This window comes from Pollicipes pollicipes, unplaced genomic scaffold (genome assembly GCF_011947565.3).
Source record: "Pollicipes pollicipes isolate AB1234 unplaced genomic scaffold, Ppol_2.1 Scaffold_2555;HRSCAF=2994_pilon_pilon_pilon, whole genome shotgun sequence".
Taxonomy (NCBI): Eukaryota; Metazoa; Arthropoda; class Thecostraca; order Pollicipedomorpha; family Pollicipedidae; genus Pollicipes; species Pollicipes pollicipes.
Window position 1 is genome coordinate 35,086,673 of NW_023596136.1, and position 23,101 is coordinate 35,109,773.

Here is a 23,101-nt window from a genome sequence, read left to right on the forward strand (position 1 = left end):
AGAAAATGTGGTCATTATGATTATCTCAGGCCCTTGGCCTTACGAACCTAGCATGTTGTAAAGGATGAGGACCGGTCGCTGTAGCGCACCAGCAGGCTGCCCCGGTCTTTGGGGGAGTACCTCGGCACATTTTCTACACAGCAGGAGCTGATATTTTGAGTTTGCTCGACTGGGTGGCAGTGGTGAGGCGGAGTCCGCCGTCGCTCTAGGCAGCGTCGTCCAGCGCCGCCGTGTGCTGCCAGCTGCGCTGGGATGGCTCAGCGAAGCGGCGCCGCCCGCCTCCGCGCCGGTAACACGGCTCTCACGTCCGGCCCGCGAAAACAGCGGCGTGTCCGGGCTGTCAGCGCACCGGCTGGCGCACGGGCGACCGGCGGCTTTTGTCGGCCTGTCCGGGGCCGTAATGCATCACGTTTTGGAACGAGAGAGAGAGAGACCTCTGGAACGAGAAGCGGGGACCCCGCCGGTGCTCCAGCGCTGAGCGGTCTGACGACATCCCTGTGTCGGATACGAGCCAGACGCTGCGGCGCGGCTGGCGGAACGGAGCGCCGGCGGCCGGCGCCCCTCTGGGCCCGCCTTCACTCTGCAGCTCGCGGTGTTCATGGAAGGCGGCGGGGCGGCCGCCTGCCAGCGACTGGCCGGGGGCGACCGCATAAATTCGGAACACCCGATCTGCTGTTGGGAGCGAGGGGAGGGGCACCGGCCCGCTGGCCGCTGCCCAACTGAGATCGAGAGTGGAGCGCGCCTGTCCATGACTGGAGCGGCGCCGACGGCCGGGCCAAAGCCAGCGTGAGCGCTGACGTCGGCCGTTTCCAGGACAACACGATGAAAAGGGTGTTGGGAACGGCCGCTGTCGGCCGGCCTGACGTCATCAGCAGTGGGTCCGCTGATAGCCGACGTACAGAATCGAGCTGCGGTGGGACTGGATCATCAGCGCACGCCCCGTTCAGAGCCCGACGCCGTGAGCGCGGACTCCGCCCGTCAGCGATCGCTTGCCGGCTCAGTACAGCGTGGTACCTTCGATCTGTGAACGTGTTTCCCATGTGCGCTGACCGGATGACGCCCCGCTGCTGGTCAGCCGCGCTGTCGGCGGCGCTGGCCGGCCGAGAACAGGATCAAGTCAAGGTCTCCCGCATGGCGGCTATTGCCGGTGCCTGACTGGGTCAGCAGGCCTGGCCGGAAGAGGTGGGAGGGGGCTGGGCAATTAACAACCGGATCAGCCCGCAGCGCCCGTTGACTCACTTGACATACAGCGGTCTCGGCTTTCTTTGCTGCTATCCTTGGACCTCACCGATCCGGTGGGGTGTTGCCACCACTTCCGGTCCGCGCACGAGACGCGGCCTGCGGCCACGTCATACCGGTGAAATAGCTCACGGGCGTCCGCGCCGGCCCTGTCCCGAATGGCCGAGGTCATCCGCGAAGATCCGTCCGTCCACGCACCTGAATGGCGGATAGATAATAACGCATAGCGGGAACGGTTATCAACCGCGACCCTGGGAAGGCGGCGGAACAGATGCAGCAGAGGAGTTTTTGCGGATGCCGCGACAGTCCGACGCATCGCTGACAGGCGCCGTCAGTTGTGCCGCCCTGCACGCGACGTCACGGCATGGTAGCGCACAAGTGACGTCACTTGGGCCGCCCTGCACGTGACGTCGCGGTATGGTAGCGGACAAGTGACGTCACGCCTTACTGGCCGCCATTACTGCCGCTCCCACAGCGCGCTCCGTCGAGTCCGGTCGCGCCATCCGCTTCCCGGCCGGTGTCGCGGACTCCGCCGCCCTCTGCGATATCACGGCAACGGCGCGTTGTCCGTGTCAGTGCCCCCTCCCCCTCCCCCTCCCCCTCCCCCTCCCCCGCCGCCCCCCACCGCCCCCACCGCCCCCACCGCCGGCTCGGGCTCGGGGTGGCCATCCCCGTCGGGCGGCAGCGCAGAAGGGGCCGGCTCGCGAGCGGCACCGCGGCCGCGGTCCGGAGCGGGCACGGGCGCGTGGAGCGGAAGGGGCGCACGGGGCGCACGCCGCACGCCGCACGCCGCACGCCGCACGCCGCACGCGCCTGTTTATCAACAGATTGGTGGGTGGGCGCGCCGCCGTACGGTGCGTGGGCGTCGAGGCGGGCGGGCCAGGGACGTAGGCGTCGAGGCGGGCGGGCCAGCGCCGCGCTGTGACGTCCGTCACGGCGGCGACTTCCAACCGGCCGCCTAATAGGCGGTTCGTACGTCACGCCAGCGCCGACTCTTAAATCACGCACCCGCCCTCGGTTAATCACGTCGCGGCCTGGGCCGGCTGTGGGCGCCGCTCGCCGCCTCGTTGGAGATGCGATCTACGGCGTCTGGAAGTGTGAGGTATGGCGACGTTTTGGCGGAGAGCGATGCGGATGGGCTGCTATACCGCCACCGTTCCGCAGCCGGCGCATTTTCCACGTCCAGCCGACTCGGCCTCGTCGAGCTTTCGGGCCTCTGATTGTGCCACGTGCACAGTTGCAGCCCCAGCCGAGTGAGCTCGTGGAGCGGGTTCCTGACGCGATACGTCAGCGCGGACGGCTCATTGGCAGCAGCGGCCGGGCTGATCGTTTTTCAGGCTATTTTCTGAAGTGAGGTCGGTGGGCGGGGCCGCTCCATCACCGCCGGCCGCCCTTCCAAACTCCTGTCCGACCTGTTGTACACACCCGTCCCGCGGCTCAACGCGACAGGCGCCCTTTGCCCACCTGTTCTCCCATCAGCGCGGCCCAAACACACTTAGCCGCGGCGATTCGGCGGGGTCTGCCCTTCGCGCACCCGTGCTCGGAGGCGTGCTAGGTCCGCACGTGACGTCACCATGCGTGCCAGCCTGCCACAGTCCTGCGTTTGGGGCCGACTGGGACCTGTCTGCTCTGGCGCCAGGTCGGTTTGTGAACCTGAGACTCCTCCGTCTGTGCGCGCCACGGCCCGTCTGTACGCTCGGCTGCGGGGTGGGTGTACCTGATGCGATGCTGCGGTGATTGACCTGGCCTTTGGAACTGGCCCCCTACCCCTCTCAGCACAACCTGTTATGCACATATCTACAGCTACAAGCCTATATCTGTTCACACGAAGCAAAAGAGTGTAACTGTCACGTTCGGTTGTAGAATTTCTGATGTATGAATTTGAATAATGTATGCCGTATTGTAATCTTGGCACATATCTTGCTTATAGTTATTCATTTATGCATAGTAATTGTCGAAACGTGCGAAATTTAAGTCAGAAGTGACACTTTGGCAACCTGGAGATGGTAGTTCTGGTCGCTGAGATGAGCTACGACATGACCTTGTACGCGACCTTGCCGGCTGGCTTGCCCAGCCTGTCCCTGGCCAGATCGCGTATGACCTGACCTCGCTCCCGACCTGGGCTGACCCAGGCGGGCGGCGCCAGCGAGCAAACCCGAGGTGACCCGGGCACCGGCCGGCTCCGGTGTCGCCGGGCCGGGTCGGGCCGGCCACTCTGGCACGGGCACCTGGCCGGGCGTATTTTTAGCCGCCCGACCCGGCGGGGCATTCCAGAGACGCGACCCGCTCGTGAATCATGGTGACGGCGGCCGCCGGCTATCATTAGACGGCCGGGGGCGGCGGCGGCGGCGGCGGCGGCGGGGGGGGGGGGGGGTGGTCCACGGCACCCCCGCCTGCCACGCCCACCGCCCGGGCACCGGCGGGGGCGGGTCCTCCCGGCGCTCTCTCGGCGCTACCGCCGGGGTGCGCTGCATGGCGGCGGCTGATCCGGACCGGAGCTGGGCTTCTCCTCATAGCCCGGACTTCGTGTGAGGACACACAGGGGCTACTGCTCCGTATGCCCCCCCCCCCCCCCGTCCGGATCGGCTCGGCGCGTGCTCTCGGCTGACCGCTGGCACCGGAAACGAAAGTGTCGGTAATGGGCCGCATCGCCGGACTAAGCAGGGGTGTCGGATGCGGCGCGAAGAGTCGTCTTTCAGTCGTGCCCGCCACCACCTGGAGGCGCTGTGGCGTTAAATGGTCAGACACGGATGCGATGACGACGCGTCGCTTTGCGATGGAATAATGGTACCTGCGCTCTAACACCCGGCGTGATAAATGCGGTCGCTGTGGCAGATCTTAAACGATCATTACGCGTCGTCAGAGGCTCACTGTCACGCAGGAAACTGGCATAATCGAATAATCCGTTCGGCACGCTGTTTGCGAACGTCGTGTCTGAAACTGCTCCCCACAGCACGACTGTGATTTCATAGCGGACGGGAATCACGACTCGAACAGGACATCGCTTGGTCCGCTCACCCGAAGCATGTACAGCGCGCGCCGCGGCCTACATCGGCATCTCGGTGCGGTTTCGGCGAATGTTTGTACGTGGCAGACCTGTGTTGGCTGTGTCCCGCTCCGCCGTTTTTATCGGACGGTCACGTTATGTCGTGTTGTGTGGGGCCGGACGTGCTGCTCGCCGGCCGCAGTACCGCTGCGGCAACTGCGCGGCGGCGCCGGCGGGCATGCGCTGGTGACCTCACGGCCACCGGGTCACGAGTGGCGCCCAGCCACCGGCGGCACGCGCTGGTGACCCCACGGCCACCGGGTCACGAGCGGCGCCCGGCCGCCGGCGGCACGCGCTGGTGACCTCACGGCCACCGGGTCACGAGCGGCGCCCGGCCGCCGGCGGGCACGCGCTGGTGACCTCACGGCCACCGGGTCACGAGCGGCGCCCGGCCGTCGGTGCTGGCAGCCGGCGACGCTGACTGGTGCGCTCTCACTTCATGTCGCCCTATGCTGAGAGCGGCGGGAAGCCGACGGACCGGAACTTTGGGATTACCAGGTCGCATGTGTTTGGAAAGAGTCAGGTGGGCTGTCTTCAGAAATGAGAAGTCTGTATGCGAGTTTCTGAGAGTGGCTATTTACGGGATTCCAAGAGGTTCATTCCATGGGCACCATATGACTGGGCAAGCGAAGCGCCCGAAAGCCCAAATAACTAGCAGAGGTCCACTCCTCAGAGGCCTTTGTATGCGGCCTCTCCCCGTCCAGGGGTCTGGTCCGCTGTCGGGCGTCCTTCGTGTTCAGCGAACGATGATGATGCGATGCGATGGATGCGACACGTGACTGTGTCCGGGTGCAGCCTGGTGTTATCGGGTCCGCTCCGCGGGAGAGGGAGGCCCAGCCTGGAGTTGGCCGGCCTGTCCCACCGTCACCGGCTCCGCGGGCCGCGGCGGCCGCCCGCCGTCCGTCCGTCCATGGCGCTGTTGTGACGGCCCGTCTGCGCATCTGTCGCCAGGAATCGGTGGGTAAACACCGGCGTTTGTCTCCGCCCGGGGCCGCTGTGTCCGCCTCGCTCCGCCCTCCACTCTCACACGGCCCCCTGCCGGCCGGCAGCGCCCGGCGCGCCCTCGGTACCGCGCCGACGCCGTCCCCGGTCCGGGCGGGGCCGACTGCTCGGCTCTGCGCGCCGGTCAGCGACCTTGCGCCTCTCGCGCCACTCTCCCAGAGAGCGGCCGGACGGCCGGGCACGCACGCGCGTCACTCGGCGCACCGGACGCTGGGACGGGCCCTGCCGGCGGAGAGCGGGACGGCCGGGCGCGGGCGAGAGCCCGGAGGACGGCAGACGGCGGCGGCGGCGGCGGCGGCGGCGGCGGCGGCCACCGCCCGTCCAGCGCGACAGGGACCGCAGTACGGCGCCGCCGCCGCCTGTGTACAGGCCGAGCCGCGAGCCGACTGGATAATGGGCAGATAAGCGCAGCCCGCCGGGACCGGAATGGAGGCCGGGTTCTCCCGGCGCGCCGCGGGTCGACGGCCAGCACCGGCGCGGATGGCGTGGCGGGACGGCGGCCGGCCGGGCCGCGCGTCGGACGCGCCTGAGCGCTGCCGGGGACGGAGCGCTCCCAGAACCGTGGGAGCGTTCCCGGCTCGACCGGGCTGGACCGGACCGGACCTTCCTGAATGGTCCGCCAGGCGCCGGCGCTAACTTTGTGGACCGGAGACAGCACTGAGGCAGAGCGCGATGCGTGGGAGGTGGGCGGGGTAACCTGGGCAGCTGCAGGCATGGGAATGACTGGAGATCGCAGAGAGGAATCAAGCAGCATGCGCCGTGACCTAGCGGCGGCTTCAGGACGCACTTCACGTCTATCTGCCTCTGCTGTGCCAGAGCCGGATGAATGAGGCAACGTGGTGAAGCAGGATGACGGTGCCGGTGGTGCCGCTGAACCCGTTTGACCCCTTTGGTCCACCTGTTGGAGCACCACAGGCGTGTCAGCGAGCTCAGGCTGGCCGGAGTCGTGACGCTGTGGACCGCAGTCGCTGGCGTCGGGCGGATGGGAGGCTTTCGGACATGGTTGCACAGCCTGGTCCAGCAGCGCACAGTGCCGCCCCCTTGGCAGCGTCGCGATGACTCGGCCGGATTCCAAGGCCGTGCGGCAGGAGGGCCTCAAAGGCCTTGGAATCTCGCACGTGCGGATGCAGTTCAACAATCGCCATTACCTTAACGCCCTCCATTTCCGCTGTGGTCTGGAAACCCGAGCGGTCCATGCGTCTCCCTATTTAGGTGTCGGCGTGACATTGCAGATGGTTGGGCGGCACACTTGATGGGCTGAACCAACAGACGTTCATGGCAGCCAAACGTCAGGCCTCATGCGACCATGGCTTTGACCTACCCCCATGTATGGCACCCATCCGACGACGGCAGGGCATTCTGATAGCCGTCGGTCGATGGAAAGCTGTTAGGGGATGTCGGGCGACCGCTCTAGGTCTGCCGGTGGACTTCTCTGCGCTCTGCTGCCCCCACTAGCCTTTAGGTGTCCTCAACTAATTTCGGCTCAGCTATGCAGGTCTGACCTGTGCTGGTGATCTGTAACATTGCCCTTTTGAGAGCTCCTGTTGACCTCTGCCCACCTGTGACCTGTGGTCTGCACTTGGCACCGCGGTTTTCAAATATGCTGAGCTGTTTTGGCCATCAGCCGACTTCTGCTGACCTCGTCCCACATCAGCTGACAATCTCAGCCGACTCGCGGCTCCCTCTGCTGACATGTCGAAAGTCCGCCAGCCTTACCTAACTGCTGCCAGCCCTGCTGACCTCGGCTGACCTCGCTAACCTCGCTGACCTCCGCAGACCTCCGCAGACCTTGGCTGACCTCCACTGACCTCCACTGACATCCACTGACATCCACTGACCGCCGAGCTCTGCTGGCCTCCGTTGACTTCCGCTGATCTCCGCTGACCTGTGCTGACCTTTGCTGACCCCGCTGACCCATGGCCTTCCCTCCGGCAGACATTCACCGCCTGGTGCAACTCCCACCTGCGGAAGGCTGGCACCTCGATCGAGAACATCGAGGAAGACTTCCGGAACGGTCTGAAGCTGATGCTGCTGCTCGAGGTCATCTCGGGCGAGACGCTCGCCAAGCCCGACCGCGGCAAGATGCGCTTCCACAAGATCGCCAACGTCAACAAGGCTCTCGACTTCATCGCCAGCAAGGGCGTCAAGCTGGTCTCCATCGGCGCGGAGGGTGAGTGGCAGCGTCCCCCCCCCCCCCCCCCACCGCAGGCCAGTGCGGAGACCGGTGCCGGGCAGGCGTTGTTTGGACTGCAAATAGCCGTAGTGGCGTCAAGTGGTGTGTTGGCGAAGTCTTGCGGCACATCAGACGAATCAGCGGGGAGCAATGGCTTTCCATTTCGATGTCGAAGGCATGCCTCTATTGCTGTTTCGGTGGACTTCCCGGCCTTATAAGCAGGGGCGTATTGAGGAAATAGTCGGTGGTTTTGAAATAAAAACTCGATTCTTCATGCTAGACCGTTGTTTCAGCACTGAGCAGCTCGTTAAGTTCGTGTCCGCAACAGTTATAGCTGCGTCCAGTTTGACCGAGTAGGAGCGCTGTCGTTCATCGCGGGCCGGGCGGGCCGTGTCACTCCGCTGTTGGCCAGCTCTGGCAGGCATGGTTCACGTTTGGTGCCAGTGCTGCAATCGACACTTCGGTGCAATTTTCACGACCTTCACTATTGATGCGCCATTGTCGTCTTTCCTATCATCAGTGCATCCTGCTCCCACGTGAATCCGGGCCCTCCGTCTCGTCCAAGCTGTCCCAACGCTCACATTCATCTCCGCTCTTGTGCGCTCGCGTGACGTCATTGGGCCCATCGCAGTGCGGTCAGTCACCGTGCCGCAGTCCTCCCCGTCATAACACCACCGCCGCACCCTCTCCTTGGGATCCGGTCCGCGGGGCAGCCGGGAGCCCAAGCTCGGCACCTAACGGCACCTCCGCCGCCGCCGCTGGGGCCGCCGGCTCCAGCGGCGGGTGACGGCCGCGCGGCCTGCCCTCTGGGCCAGCTGCCGCCGGTGCCGCAGCTGTGCCAGTATGCGGGGGCGCGCGGCTCGTGCACGTGCTGCGTGTGCCGCCCACCCGCCCGCGCCTGGGCCCCGGCGCATTTCACAACCTGGTGGGCCAGACGCAGAGTTAGGGGCACGGCAGGTGTAGCGCGTTGAAGGCAGGCGAATTATTGATCCGGACAGAAATACAAGGGCGAGCGTGAGCGGATTCGGGGTTGGACCGTTTTAATGACTGCGATGTGCCACGATTTTCCACGCTTCCTCCCTCGCCGGCCTTGTGCAGCGTTTCTTTGTTCCGTCAAATCTAACCTTGGGTCTGACTTGCTTACCAGTTGATAGGGTCTCCCTCGCCCCCCCCCCCCCGTGCCACTCGTTTACACGGCTGAAGTCCAACCGCTGTCCGTTCGCCAATCACGGCGATAGGTCATTATCTGCAACACATCGCCTGCAGACCGAATCCACAAGCGCGGCGAGGACCGCTCCTACATGCGGCTCGGCCACGTGCCGCGTGTTTGAGGCCCGGCGCCCCGCGATAGGTCCGCCTGCCATATGGCCGGTCGAGCCCTGTCCACTGATACGATGCGACGAGGGCTCGCGCAGCCGATAGCCGACCCGGCTGACGGTGACCGACCGCTGCCGGCCGACCCGGCTGATGGTGACCGACCGCTGCTTGCCGGGCCCGGCCTGATGGTGACCGACCGCTGCCGGCCGGGCCCGGCTGATGGTGACCGACCGCTGCGGCCGGGCCCGGCTGATGGTGACCGACCGCTGCCGGCCGGGTCCGGCTGATGGTGACCGACTGCTGCCGGCCGGGCGCCGTCCGCCAGTCTCGGCGTGAGCGCGGCCGGGAGGCCCAGCCCGGCACCGGGACACCCCGACCCTGGCTGGGATCGGTGGGACCGCACGGTGGAGGGCTGACCTTGTCTCGGTGAGCGGCCGGGCGGGCGGTGTTCGGTTTGCTGGGTGACCAAGTTTGACTCAGCGCTCTGGGGATACCCTGCACTCAAGCCTTTGCATAAACAGAGGCCTTGCATGTCTCAAGAACCTGCTGGAGCCCGGGCGGCACGTTATTGTTGGATGTTGCGTCCGTCTGCATATGCATATCGGACATGTGTTTCTGGCGACCTCAACGTGGCCACACATGTGACCTTGGAGACTCAGTTCACAGCCTAACTTCCTTAGTCTCGAACGTATGCAGGGAAGGATCAGCAAGCTCCGCGCTTGTCATAAGTGAACGTATTCTCTTCTCCGCTAGGGCTGACAGTCCGAATAGCAGCTGTGTGCGTTTTTCGCCATTCATCTGGCGTTGCGTGGGACCCGTGATTTCGTTTTCTGGCGGCACTGAGGGGAATCAGCTCACCGTCGCCACGGGCTGGGTTTCCCTGGCTGGACCGTGCGCTGTGACCGTCTGCTGCGCCGTTTTGTTCTGACGATGCCCGCCGGCTGCTCTCCCGCGCCGTACACGCCGCGGTACACTGCTCACTGTCCGGCCAGTCTCTTCTGAGTACATCACTCGCTCGTAGCTGCTGCGTAGATGTTGCACGCCCATGGCGATTATGGTCGCAGCTGTCCTGTACGCCCTTGCTTTTTTGCGATGCATCGTTCACGACCTGCTTTTTATGCGAGTAGCGATGGCTTCCACGTATGAGTTTTGTCCATGCGTGACCACTCGTCCCCGCGCTTTCCACGATTAGCTCCACATTAGATTCGGGGTCTTCCGTCCTGGTCTGGTGCAGCACCACTGTAAAGGAAATATCCGCCGCCATGAATTGCATTGGGTCTGCCCACGCCAAGTGCTTATGTTATTGCGCGGGTAAATAGAGTTATCGCAGCGTTCATCTTGTCTTTCACACAAAATCGCTCTCGAAGGAATTCAGTATAAAGGAAGGAGGAAGCTGTACGAATGGTCTTGAGAATGCGTCATCTGGAATGCTATGCTATGTCTGTTAATCATTGGTAGGACATGTGCGCCCCGTCCATTTTCACCTGTCTAATTTGCTGAATCACGGGGCGGGATAAGCATGCTTGCTTGCTGTTTCATCAGGAGCGGTTATGTTGCACGGCTGGGCCGTGTTATTTTGATCCCCGTCCGCTCCTCCCGTCTGCCGTGTTTATATAACGTCCGCTGGGCGTCGCTGGCGACTGCACGGCACGACACGCTAGTGGCCGACAGCGCCCGGTCGCCAGCAGACCGGTGCGCGATGCGGCCTCTCGGATGCTGCGAGCAGCCGCAGCGCCGGCCGCAGTGGCTGCTATCGGAGCCTGGCATGCTTCCGGCCTGGGGCGGTGGCGGTGCGCCGCCGCTCCTGCGCCGCCGACCCGGCCCGGGGGCCCGGGGCTGCGGCCGGCTGCAGAGGCGCCCGCCTGCACCGCCTGCACCCGGCTGTCCAAACAGGGGCGGCGCCGGACGGGCAGGCGGCGCCGCCCGGAGCGGCGGGCCGGGGCCTCGCGGCAGCCGCGGGGCGGCCCGCGCCAGCCGGCCCGCGCCGCCCGGATGTGTGGAGAGACGCGGGCGCCGCGCGGCGTCGCGGTCGGGGTCAGGGCTCGCCGTATCGCAGTGACGTCAGCGGTGACCTGGCGCGGGGCAAACACCAGCGAACACCCCGTGTCCAAACATGCCACGTCAGGTCGTCCGCCTCAGAGCCACATTTGGAGGGTTTGAACCTGCACAGCAGGCCGCATTGGCGGGAGCACAGTGGCTCTCAGAGCTCCGCGTGCCAGCGCCGGACAGTGCGTCAACACAGCAGCGGCTCGGAGCTCGGGAGCGCGCGGCATCAGCGGCGACTGCGGGCGCCGTCCCGCGCCAGAGGCACCCAGGCAGCGACAGCACGCTGCGGGACCCTGCCGGCCGCTCTCTGAGGGTCAGGTGCACGGCCCGGGGCGAGCAGGCGGCGCCGCTGCCGACACTTGTGTGGCGCCGCTTCCGGCCCTGGTGTGGCGCCACTTCGGGGCCTTGTGTGGCGCCGCTTCCGGGCCCTGTGTGGCGGCGCTGCCGGCCGGCGTGTGACACTGCGGCGCACACACCCGTGCGTCACTGACAGTGTGCACGGCGCAGGACTTGAGCTCCACCCACGCTCCCGGCCCCTTGTAAACGTGGGTCGCTTGCCGATACAGACGCGCATAGCCGATGTCCGCCTCCAGACGAGTTTTCAACAGTGAAAAAGCAGCGTTACGCTGCTGCATTAGCCGCGGGACGCGCATCGTGTAACGCTGGACGGCGGACGGCCTGGCGTTGGCTGATCGCTCTGACTCCGGCCGCCGAGAGCGGTCCGGCTGGCGAGACTCGCCGGCTCGCGGCGAGCGGCGCCGGGGCGCCGGAGCCGGCCAGCGGCGTGGCCGCGGCCCATGCCGTCTCGGTCCACTGGTCGCTTCGAGCCGGGGCGACGCGACGCGCCGGTCCAGGCCACGAGCGATCGGCAGCCGGCGCCGGCACCGTGCGTCGTCAGCCGTCAGCCGTCAGCTGTGAGGCCGAGAGAGGCGCCCCCTCGCGTGCTGGACGGAATCTCGTGGCGGCCTCTTCCCGTTTCCGGTGCGGGGCCGCCTGCTAAGGCTGCGGTCATGCATACCGCCTGTACATGGAGGCGCAATGGACCTGTTGGGGGCAGCTGGGCTCATGACCGGGCTGCGCCGAACGAGCAGCCGCGTCAGCTGTCACTGCAGCCGTGGTACCGTTTGGGCTGTAACGGCGGCCGGCCGGCCAGCCGGGGGTGGCGCCCGGGAAGCCGGGCCGACCTGCTGGGGGGCCGCTGGGAGGCCGCCGTCGACACGCTCGGCCGGCCGTTGCAGCTGACGCCGACGGCCGGCGCCGGCTGGCGTCCAGCGGCGACCAGTCCGGACACTCCGACATCCCGGACACTGCAACACTCCGACAGATCAGGCACTCCGGACATCGACCGCTGCGACACTACCCGCTGATCGTACGACCACGCTTTGCTGGCGACACCTTGCTCTCCGATTCTGGCCACTTCGAACACTCCTGCCGCTCTGTTGTTGTGTGGCTCCCTGGGTAGGAGGCTGTCGGTTTGGCGTCGCCATAATGAGATCACGCGCGAAGGGGTGGGCCTATTGCTGGCCAAGGGAAAGTCCACGGAGTGGGTTTCGTGCATCAACAACGAGCCTGTACATGCATTGCTACTGGAATGGTATGTTACCCGAGTGGCACGTTTTCCCCCATGACAGCGAAATCGCAGGTAGCGTGCATGGGAGAGCCGAGAAGAGTATGATTTTGCTCACAGCCGAGGATAGAGATGGCTGGCATTGCAAGACGTGATGCCGAGGAGCCTTTCTAGCGGCGAAACCGCCATGGTTTGTCTGATCTTATGAGCCGCAGCGAAACTCCTGGCTGAGAGCCGGTCCGGGAGCCGGGAACCGGGTCGGGAGCCGGGAGCCGGGAACCGGGAGCCGGGAGCTGGGCCGGGAGCCCGGGGCCGGGCCGGGAGCCGGGGGCCGGGATCCAGGCCGGGAGCCGCGCCGGGAGCCGGGGGCCGCGCCGGGAGCCGGGAGCCGGGAGCCGGTCCGGGAGCCGAGAGCCGGGCCGGGAGCCAGGCCGGGAGCCGGGAATCACCAGTAAAAATGGCGACAAACGCGATACCATCCGCAGAGGAAAGCGTCCACGTCCGCCAGGTTAAGCTCGGCGCCGTCATGCAGGAGCTTTTCCCGGAACGGCGCTGCGACGCAGCTCGCTGCGCGCAGACTGCAGGAAAAACGGCACTTTCTGGGAGCGAGGAGATCGTGTCGGGGTTGGTATTTCCAAGCACTGCACGCACGGACGCATTTCGCCTGTGCTCAGCTGCCAACTCGGAACGGCGACATCAATTGTTGGTTAATTCCGTATGCTCGTCTCCGAGCGGTGTGGCGCGCGGACGTGGCCACCTGGCTGGGTGTGGCGTCGCCGGAGGCTCGTCGCGGCCCGCCCGACTTACTCGCGCGACGCTGCTCTGGCATCGGCGCTAGATGTCGTTAGAGAAATTCCAGAGCGTGTTTGTGTGCCTTTCTGTCCGTCGCCTCGTATTAAGATCATCGGTGCCGGTTTTTTTTAAAGCCGACACTAACGACGGGTCGTGATCGATGCGTCGTGAGAGCGCAAACACGCCGCGAGATCTGGCAGCGCCCCGTGCTCGCATTTGGCAGCTCGCTGTAAGGCGTGACGGCTCGGGCCCGTCTCGAGTGTCGGGCCGGCGCCGGGCCCGAACTCTGTCGCTCGGTCGGGCTGACCGGCGGCCGGCTCGGGCCCGTCCCGAGTGTCGGGCCGGCGCCGGGCCCGAACTCTGTCGCTCGGTCGGGCTGACCGGCGGCCGGCGCGGGCCCGTCTCGAGTGTCGGGCCGGCGCCGGGCCCGAACTCTGTCGCTCGGTCGGGCTGACCGGCGGCCGGCTCGGGCCCGTCCCGTGTGTCGGGCCGGCGCCGGGCCCGAACTCTTTCGCTCGGTCGAGCTGGCCGGCGGCCGGCGCGGGTGGTCGTCGGCCCATTCTCAGCTGATGCCTCCGTCGGCGGCGGCGGCAGACCATCTGTCGCCTGCCGCCGGCAGCGGGGTGAATCCTGACGACCTGGGTACGGCGCCCGCTTCGACCAGCGCCGGTGCCCGACTTTTGGGAATATTTTTAGCGGCTGGACGGCGCCGCCAGCCCATGACGTCACGCTGGCTCAGTCGCCGAGACTTACGGAAGGCGGTGTGTTTACAGGGGAGGCTAAACGGGCCGCTTTAATGGGATCGTCAGTCGTCGGCAGCCGCGGTGGAACATCTGGAGCATTGTGAACGCTATTCTCCTGGTCCTCCGGGATCTTCCGGGGTCGCCCGTTTGTACCTTACCCCACGAACCGCCGTTACCACCAGTATGACGTGCTGCAACTGAGCGCACGAATACGTGGCGAAGGGATGACCAGACATACTTTTAATACTGCATGCGGGGGCGGGCAAATTTGATGGCCCCGAGCCCTCCAGTGTTCCCGAACTTTTTCTTCTCGTCCATGGGCGCCATGTGGAACGAATTGGCTTAAAATCCCGTTGTTTCCCGCAATAGTTTTGGGAAAACGTTCTTCACTGAGAGCGAGGGCGGAACTTGATGCGCATGTGGGGGGGGGGGGGGGGGGGACCAGAGTCCCACTCAGCATCCCGCGGCCTTGACGCCAGTCCTGGACCTTGAGTGAAAAAGATGACTCGAAATTTTAATGTGCCTCCCCCAATTATACTGACATGTTCCACATGTGACCACTTTATTACCAATCACTATTGCTTTTTGACTGGCCTGTTGTCGACGATGTCCTGGATTACTGGTATTACTACCGGATCCCACGGTTTTACCCCCACGGGATGCCAAGTCGTAAACTCGATTGGCCTTTTGATGCCTGTCTGTGGAGGCCGACGGGCCAGTTCGGTCCCGGATGCCGACGGGCCAGTTCGATCCCGGATGCCGACGAGTCATTCCCGGGGCTCACATGTGGGTTAGGCCTTGTTTAAGGCGTCCCTCACATAGCCTGAACGGTGCCGTTGGGCGGTTTCGGAGCTGCCGCATAGGAGGCCGCTGTTTTGGGAGCCTGCTGTTGGCTAGTCTGTAGGCGCAGCGCCATGGCGCCGTGGAGTATGTTGCATCGCTGATTGAAGCGATTCCTAAATTGCTTTTTTGCCCCGTAGATAACGTTTCAATGACACTTATTTCCTAAGTTGAGCCTCGAAGCTTCTTTTTCTGTGAGCTGATTTGCATACCAGACCGGTTCCAACCTTTCTCTGCTCTGAAAGGCAGCCGGCCGCCACGTTGCCATAGAAGGGTCGACAAACCAGTAAGCCGCGTTTGAACCGTGAACGGTGCTGCGTCAGACGGTGCTCGTCTCGTGTTGCTGTGATGCTGGTTACCGACGACAGTACACCGTTAGGAACCGAGTCATCCAGCCTTGTGATTGTGCAAATTTCACGTTTCTTATATGAATGGAGTAAGAACGGCTACGTCTTGCTGCTATTGCCAGGTTGCGGGAAAACGACACCTTACAGAACGTTCGCATCCAAGTACGTTGGTACTGATATGGCATACATCCTACATCATTGCTCTTAATGTCGCTGACAGGGCTTAGAGCTGGAGTTCGCTGCTACAAAATATCAAGCTCAAATAAACCGTGACGACTGGCCGACACCGGACTGGGATGTCCGGGCTGTTGGACCTGAAACGGTTGCTAGTGTTCCGAGTGAGAGGGACTCGGCGTGTGATGGCTGGTGATGGTGCCTTACTATTGCCGGCCGGCCGGTCTGGTGCCGTCCGAGCGGGAGAGGCGCGCCCCGCCGCCCCGCTGCGGAGCGGCCGACGCTGCCCCATGTCGCCGCTGCGTCCCGGTGCGGCCAGGGCGGGGCGGCCGCCACAAAAACGGCCGGCCGCAGTCGCGACCGGGCCTTTTTGTTGGTGACCTCAGGTGCCGATTTCTCCGGCGGAGGCGGCCGGCGGCGCGGGCCACCGCACGGCTTGCCGGCTGGCCGCTCGTGCAAGCACCGCTGGCCCCCACCCCGTTCTGCAGCCCGCCGGTAGCGTAAATAAACACGGCGGCCGGTGGAGGGCTGCGGTCGCGCCGTGCCCCGTCCGCGGCCGAGTGTGCCGGCACCGGCCCGTGCTGAGCCGGTCACCGCCGCTGGCTGGGACGGCCGACCTCCGGTACCGTTGCGTTGACGTGCTGTCTGCCTCTGTGGTCGAGTCGGGACAGACCCGGTGACCTGGCCCCGGTCCATGTCGTGACCCTTGTGCGCGACACGCGGTCCACTCGCACCATCGGCTGCGACACGGTGCCGGCGGCGTCCTCCGGCGCGCCGTTTTTGCGCCGAGGCGACCTTAGATGGCGCGCCCAGACCGCCTGACCTCGCCCCAGTGCCGGCTGGTGGTGCAATTGTCGTGCGATGACACGGCGCTTAACGAGATACGGCGGCGTTCGCCGGCGAGGCGAACGGCGGTCGCCATGCCCCGCGAACGAACCGGAATGCGAGTCAGGAGCGTTGGCAGGCCGCGAGGTCGCGATGGTTTTTGTGGTGTGCCGTGGTAGCTGTTCCCGCTGTCGCACGTTGGTCATGGTAGGCTCGGGGCCGGTTTCTGGGCCGCGGGGACGGGCGGATTTGGCCACGCAAACAGACAGCGTTTAGGCGTGAACGTCAGCGCCGCCGCTCACAACCTCGGCGCCGTAAAAAGCGTCTGAAAGTGAGCCGCTACGTGCGCCAGTATATAGATCAGCGGCAGCAGTGAGCCGCGTAGTTCTCCGCGCCTGGATGAGACCCAGCGCCGCCGGCAGTCCGAAGCTTGGACGTGGTCGATGCTCTCCGTGGTCGGTGTGGAACGGCGGCACCGCGTCACCGGCCAGTGCTGACACTAGCATTTGAGACGCGTTCCGTGGATGATGCTCCGATCATGCTCGAATGGGAGCGCCGTGTATGTAGCTGATACCGTCATTGGCGTCGACGTTATCGGACGCCGCCCGCAGCGATGCAGCCTGTGCAGAGCCCACACAGAAGCCGCAGCCTGTGCCGTGAGTCCGACGCCTACCGCCTCAGGCCCGCGCATGTAACTGTAAAGAAGCCGACACATTTGAAGCCCACGGTCACACACAGTCACAAGCCCACAGTCACACACAGTCACAAGCAGCCCACAGTCACACACAGTCAACAGCTCACAGTCCCAAAGCCACAGGTGTCGGTTGGCCGGATTTGAGATCCAGCTGTGCTTGTGGCGTGGGCCGTTTTGACCCCGTGACGCCACTGACGGGCCGTCCCCGCCGGCAGAGAATCGTCGATGGTAACCTGAAGATGACGTCTGGGCATGATCTGGACCATCATCCTGCGCTTCGCCATCCAGGACATCTCGGTGGAGGAGATGACGGCCAAGGAGGCCTGCTGCTCTGGTGCCAGCGCAAGACGGCGCCCTACAGAACGTCAACGTGCAGAACTTCCACACGAGCTTCAAGGACGGCCTGGCGTTCTGCGCCCTCATCCACCGGTCACCGGCCCGACCTCATCGACTACGACAAACTCTCCAAGGTCGGGCGCCGACGCGGGCCACCCGGCCGGACCCGGCGCGCTCGAGAAATCTGACGGTGGCCGCGGCGGCGAGTTTTTGCTTTCGCCCGCCGCAGCTTTTTACGTTTGTCAATGTTTGCTGGTAGGTTGGCGGCTTCGTGCAATCTGTGGCGAGGTGTAGTAATTGCGTTGTGTAGGTGGAGAATGAACGAGATAATTATGTACGACGCAACATCTGCACGTGGTCAGACGGCTTGCTTTTGCCGCTTGAAGGGAGCCCCTGGTGCAAACTTGCCAGACGCTTTTGAGAATGTAACATCGCTTACGAAGGCGGTCACGAACTGTAACAGTCAAGTAGCGATGTTGCGTGTCCCTTGTTCAAACACCGCCTTGTGGCGTTCGGGTGAACTAATGATCCCTGTCCGCATGGCTTGTGCTTGCCTTGAAGGTAACCAAATGTTCCCTTTCAGGACAACCCGATGGAGAATCTGATGACCGCCTTCGACGTGGCCGAAAAGCACCTCGACATCCCGAAGATGTTGGACCCCGAAGGTAATCATCCGCTCTAACTCGGGGCTGGCCAAACGAGTCGCGCATTTGGTGGGCCGTGGCTGCCTGCGTGGGCGTGTGAGGCGGCACCCTGCGGCGAGAGAGAGGGTTGGAAGTCACGTGAGCTGGGGTGATGCCGCCGGGACGCACCGGTGTTGGCTCGGGGCTCCATGCACCCCTGCGGTTGCCGCCCGGCGACCCGGCACCCGCCCCTCCCTCCGCTGATTGTCTGGCTGGCTGGCTGGCGGGGATCCGCGCCTGGCAGCGGGCTCGGCTGACACTCGACCTTGTGGGACGCGCGTCTGACGATCCGACCAGGTGGGGCCCGTTTGACGCCTCGAAACGGCGTCGTTTGACCGTCTGGCGGTGCCCGGTGCCTGATGGTGAGCGTCGATTGGCACTCCCTAGAGGTGCCATCTCTCGTTCTCACGGTGGCGGCGTTTGACACCGACGCTGCTACACTCGTTTCACGGTCTCCGACGGTGGCGGGCCCTGTTAGGCGGCCTGACGCTTGAGGCGCTCGTTACGCGCACTCGACGAGAGCGGCGCTTGTTCGACGCCGCTCGTGACAGACGCTCCTTTGACGCCCTGACGCCGACATTTGGGTCACACGCCTCGCTTTCTGGCGTTGGCGGGTGCGCTCGTGTTACACGCTGTGACGGTGTCGGGGCGCTCGGCAGACCTGATCAACACGCCCCAAACCCGACGAGCGTGCCATTCATGACCTACGTCTCCTGCTACTATCACGCCTTCCAGGGCGCCCAGCAGGTACGCCATCTCGGACCGCGTGCACAACTAAACTTCATGTGGCCGCCCCCGAATGCCCCTTGCTTGGGCACGCCTCTCGTCCCGCGTTTAGCGCTGGCTAACCCCCCGTTTCCACTGACCGAGTCCACACGGAGCGGCACGCTGGCGAAACCTCCGCAGTCCGGTGCTCAGCCCGCCTGGTTTCCGTAGTGGACCCGGCTGGTCCCCCGTATTTTTTTTGTTTTTTGTTGTGCGCCGCCGCCGGCGGTGGCGTGTGCCCGTGGCGCCGCCGGTGGTTTTTTCTTGGTAGTGCGGCTGGCGGTTTGCGAGCATGGTGGTGCCGTGCTGTCTCTGCCTGCCGGCGGGCCGGATGCGCCCCGTCGCCCGTGAGTCCGTGCGGCCCACTAAACCCGTCCCCGGCGCCGGCGCCTGTTGCAGATATCCATAACGAGCCGGTGCCAGACGAGCGCGCCGTAAGACGTATGTCTCGTCTTACTACCACCGGTTCGCCGGCGCGCAGAAGGTAAAAACGGCGCCACCTGCGGCGTGGCCGCCCCTCGCGGCGTCGCACGTCGCGGGCGCGTCGCGGCACCTCCGCAGCGGGCGCCGCCAGCGCCCGGCCGTGGACTGACGCACGTCCGCCCGCGAACAATGTCGGCGCCTGCTCTGGCACCTGTCCGTTGTGTCAGATAGCCGCACCAGGCCTCCGGCGCGCCAGCGTGTCGCGCGGTGCCAGATGTTACCGGTCGGAGACAGGGCGTCGAATCGAGTTGCGTCGCAAGCGCCGGGGGCCGGCGGGGACTGGCGCCCGGCACGGCCCCTTCCGTTGGTCGCGGATTGTGGGAGATAGGCGATGCTCCGATGGAGATAGACGGTGGATGATGCAGAGGTGCGGGCGAGGCGCCGACTGACTGGATATGCGCCCGGCAGTCGAGTACGGCTTGTTGTCGATGTTCGCGTTCAGCTTCTTCAGCCGCGTGGTTTGTGCAGTCCCCCGCTCCGGCAGCGAGAGGGGGCTACCGGGGAAGAAGACGAGCGAGGCCCAGGACGAGCCCGCGGACGGCCCGTAGACGGCCCGCGAACCGCTCCCAGCCCTCCACTCCCCGTCTAACTACGCGCGTGGTCCGCGCACAGGCTGAACGGCGTCCAACCGCAATCTGCAAGGTGCTGAAGGGTGAATCAGGACAACGAACGACTGATGGAGGAGTACGAACGACTGGCCACCGACGTGAGTACTGAGGGTGCCGTCTGTGGCGCGCTGGCTAGCGCTGGCAGGCCGGCTCCAGCGAAAACCAGCGCTGCCCGACCGGCTGCGCGCAAACACTTCTTGTCTGTTGGAGAGGGGGATAGTGGATTGGGATGGCGCCCCAGGGAAGCCCCAGCCGGTTGCTCTGGTCGTTGGTCTGCCATCGGCGTATAACTGGCACATTACCTCACGTTTCGGCTGTATCGTGCGTGGCGGATGCCGCGTGAGCAAACAACTCGAGTTTGACCATTGATATGTTGGGATTGCTCCAGCGCATTCTGCCCGCAGTCCCTGCCAATCGGTCTGTGTTATCGTCCGTCGGGTTCTTTCAGCATTCCGCCTCCGAAGCGTCAGCGAGCGGCTGGGCGAGCGAACGTGCGCCTGAGTGAACACACTCGGAGTACCACGCTTAGCAGGAGAGGGTTGTTGCATGAGCGTCACTGGCGCGTCTGTCCCCAGCTGCTGGAGTGGATCCGACGGACGCTGCCCTGGCTGGAGTCGCGGCAGACGGACAACTCGCTGGCCGGCGTGCAGAAGAAGCTGGACGAGTACCGCAACTACCGGCGCAAGCACAAGCCGCCGCGCGTCGAGCAGAAGGCCAAGCTGGAAACCAACTTCAACACGCTGCAGACGAAGCTGCGCCTCTCCAACCGGCCGGCTTACCTGCCCACCGAGGGCAAAACTGTGGGGGTCAGTGTCCGATGTGGGCCTGTGCGGAACTCGGCTGCGCCAGTGATTTCGCCATGTGTCGTGAATATCCATCGTGTCAGGATACACGGCCTGCCTCCAGACGCTGCTCCAGTACATTAACAAGGTAGTCTGTCGCCGTGCACCACCGATGCCCGCCTGTGCATCCATCCCGGCAGCGGTGTGCGCCTGCTGGACCGGCGACGGCCGTCGCCACGTGCCTCAGCCCCGTCCCTCGTCCCCCACCCCGCCTGGCCGTCTGACCCGTGCCGTCTCGCTGGCGGCAGGATGTGGCGGCGGCGTGGAAGCGCCTCGAGGGCTCCGAGAAGACCTTCGAGGAGTGGCTGCTGACTGAGGTCATGAGGTAAACAGCTGAGCTGACCCGTGTGTCCGCCCTCAGCCGCTGCCCTCACTCCTCCTCGCTGCTGTTGTGGCGGAGAGCACGAGGTGGAGCGTGGTCCTTGCGCTGGCCAGATCGGACCATCGCTCTGGTGCGATCTATCGCGTCCCTGCTCGGAAGGACGTCCTCATGGCGACTTCAACCATGCGCCCTCCGGAATTGAACATAGCGTTGTCAGGCTCACACCATACGGGCCCGTATCCGAATTCATTGCCATTTGGGACAATTGTTCCCATTCACGTCACACGACCCCTTATTGGACATGGGAATGTTTACCCCTCGTGAAGTGGCCAGTTGAATTTTAGTGAGTGCGTCGAAATCAGCCCGGAATCTTGAAAAAGTTAAAGGTCCTACCTTCATTCATCATCATTCCGCCTTGTTGTGGCAGTATTTCTATAAATATCTAACCATTTCCTCTGTGCTGTTGTCACATCGTGATGACTGGCTCTCTCCCGCTTCTGTTCCTCTGAGGCGGCCCGTGTCCGGCCATCGGCCGCCCCGTCCTGACCCCCTGCCCGTGCTCGGTCTCCCGACATCGGCCGCCCCCGTCCCTGACGTCCCGTCCGTGCTCGGTCTCCCGACATCGGCCGCCCCCGTCCTGACCCCTGTCCGTGCCGTCGCTCGACATCGGCCGTCCCGTCCTGACCCCCTGTCCGTGCTCGGTCTCCCGACATCGGCCGCCCCCGTCCTGACCCCCTGTCCGTGCTCGGTCTCCCGACATCGGCCGCCCCCGTCCTGACCCCCTGTCCGTGCTCGGTCTCCCGACATCGGCCGCCCCCGTCCTGACGTCCCGTCCGTGCTCGGTCTCCCGACATCGACCGCCCCCGTCCTGGCCCCTGTCCGTGCTCGGTCTCCCGACATCGGCCGCCCCCGTCCTGACCCCTGTCCGTGCCGGTCGTCCGACATCGGCCGCCCCCGTCCTGACCCCCTGTCCGTGCCCGGTCTCCCGACATCGGCCGCCCCCGTCCTGACCCCCTGTCCGTGCTCGGTCTCCCGGCAGGCTGCAGGAGATTGACCTTCGCAGTGACCCGGCGCTCCATGGCAGGTACCTGTCCTCATCCCGCTCCCACCGCCGTCCCGGTCCGGCCTGACGGCCCCTCCCAGCCCGTCCGAACCGCTCCTAGCATGCACGCCATTGCGCTGTCCTGCCCACCGGGCGCCGCCGCACGCTCGGGGGCACCGGCGCTCTGTTCGGGAATGGTGCCTGTTGCCACCCATCAGGGCCGTGCCCCGCGGTCGGAATTTGTTTGTCTCAGTTTTTTGGACCGCGAAATTTTTCGTTTGACTTAAACCTTGCGCGGAAATTTGAAAGTAGCGTCAAGTGTGTAATGATAGAGTACCAATAGGTCGGGGGGACTCTGCTAGGGAGGAAGGTATTGGATCTCATCTCTTGCTCTGAGCGCGTACAGGCTGATGTGATGACTCTATGCGCTGGCAGCCTCCAAGAGCGCTCGGTTGGCCAGTCAGTACGCCATCTGTGCTGTCGGTGCCGTCGGCAGCAGCGTGCTCCACGTCGGCGCCATCTGGCAGAAGCGTGGTGTGGCTGGCCGGCGGGCCTCTGTGGCGGCTTGGTCGATGGTGTGGGCGGGGAGGGGGAGGAGCTCTGAAGAGCCGCGCGGTGGCGAGTGTGTGTGTGCCCGCCCGGCTCGCCGGCGCTGCCTAGTCGCATCCGGGGTGGTGTGTCTGGGGTTCGCTGCTGTGACCCTCACGTTTGTCGGGTCGGGGGAGCGCGTGGCCCGCCGGGACCGGCGCGCAGCCCGGTGGCCCAGTGCCAGCGCTGGGCGTGGAGGGGCCCGGCGGGTCCCGTCTAGGCAACCAGAGTCGTGGTCGGGCCGTAAGCGATACCAGAGCAGGTCAGAAAGGCAGTGTGCATTTCATGTAATTATGGCTTGGCTAGCGCTGTCTCAATGTAGGAATGGGGCAGTATTAAGCTGATGCGTGTGCGTGTCGCTATAGCATCACTCCGCGTGTTGTGGGATATTTTCGCGGCTGCGTGCGGGCGAGCAATCCTGGGATTTTTGTGATAACGGCCTTTGGATAGCTGGCAGTATTTTGTGGAATAGATTTTCTTTAAGGAAGCGTTCGTTTAATACTTAATGGCGGGAAATGGCGGGTCGTGGTCATGTTATGTGCTTAGGCCTTCCGAATGTTTTCCGTGCGCCGGTCTTCTCTGAATGCGTTTGTTGATTACTTCAATGCAGGCATTTCGACCGCCTGA

The 23,101-nt window shown here is 64.6% G+C and overlaps 1 protein-coding gene across 1 annotated transcript in view; it reads left to right on the forward strand.

Moving 5' to 3' along the window:
- Nucleotides 1-18,500, forward strand: part of LOC119103454 (alpha-actinin, sarcomeric-like) — a gene marked incomplete at its 3' end in the record, with an annotated part of 36,891 nt that extends 18,391 nt beyond the window's left edge. Inside the window, 8 exon segments of the mRNA XM_037227000.1 lie at nucleotides 7,223-7,461; nucleotides 17,023-17,050; nucleotides 17,052-17,121; nucleotides 17,124-17,162; nucleotides 17,165-17,235; nucleotides 17,237-17,275; nucleotides 17,725-17,806; nucleotides 18,484-18,500. Coding sequence (XP_037082895.1) covers nucleotides 7,223-7,461; nucleotides 17,023-17,050; nucleotides 17,052-17,121; nucleotides 17,124-17,162; nucleotides 17,165-17,235; nucleotides 17,237-17,275; nucleotides 17,725-17,806; nucleotides 18,484-18,500 — 585 coding nt within the window.
- Between the last annotated feature and the right edge of the window lie 4,601 nt (nucleotides 18,501-23,101).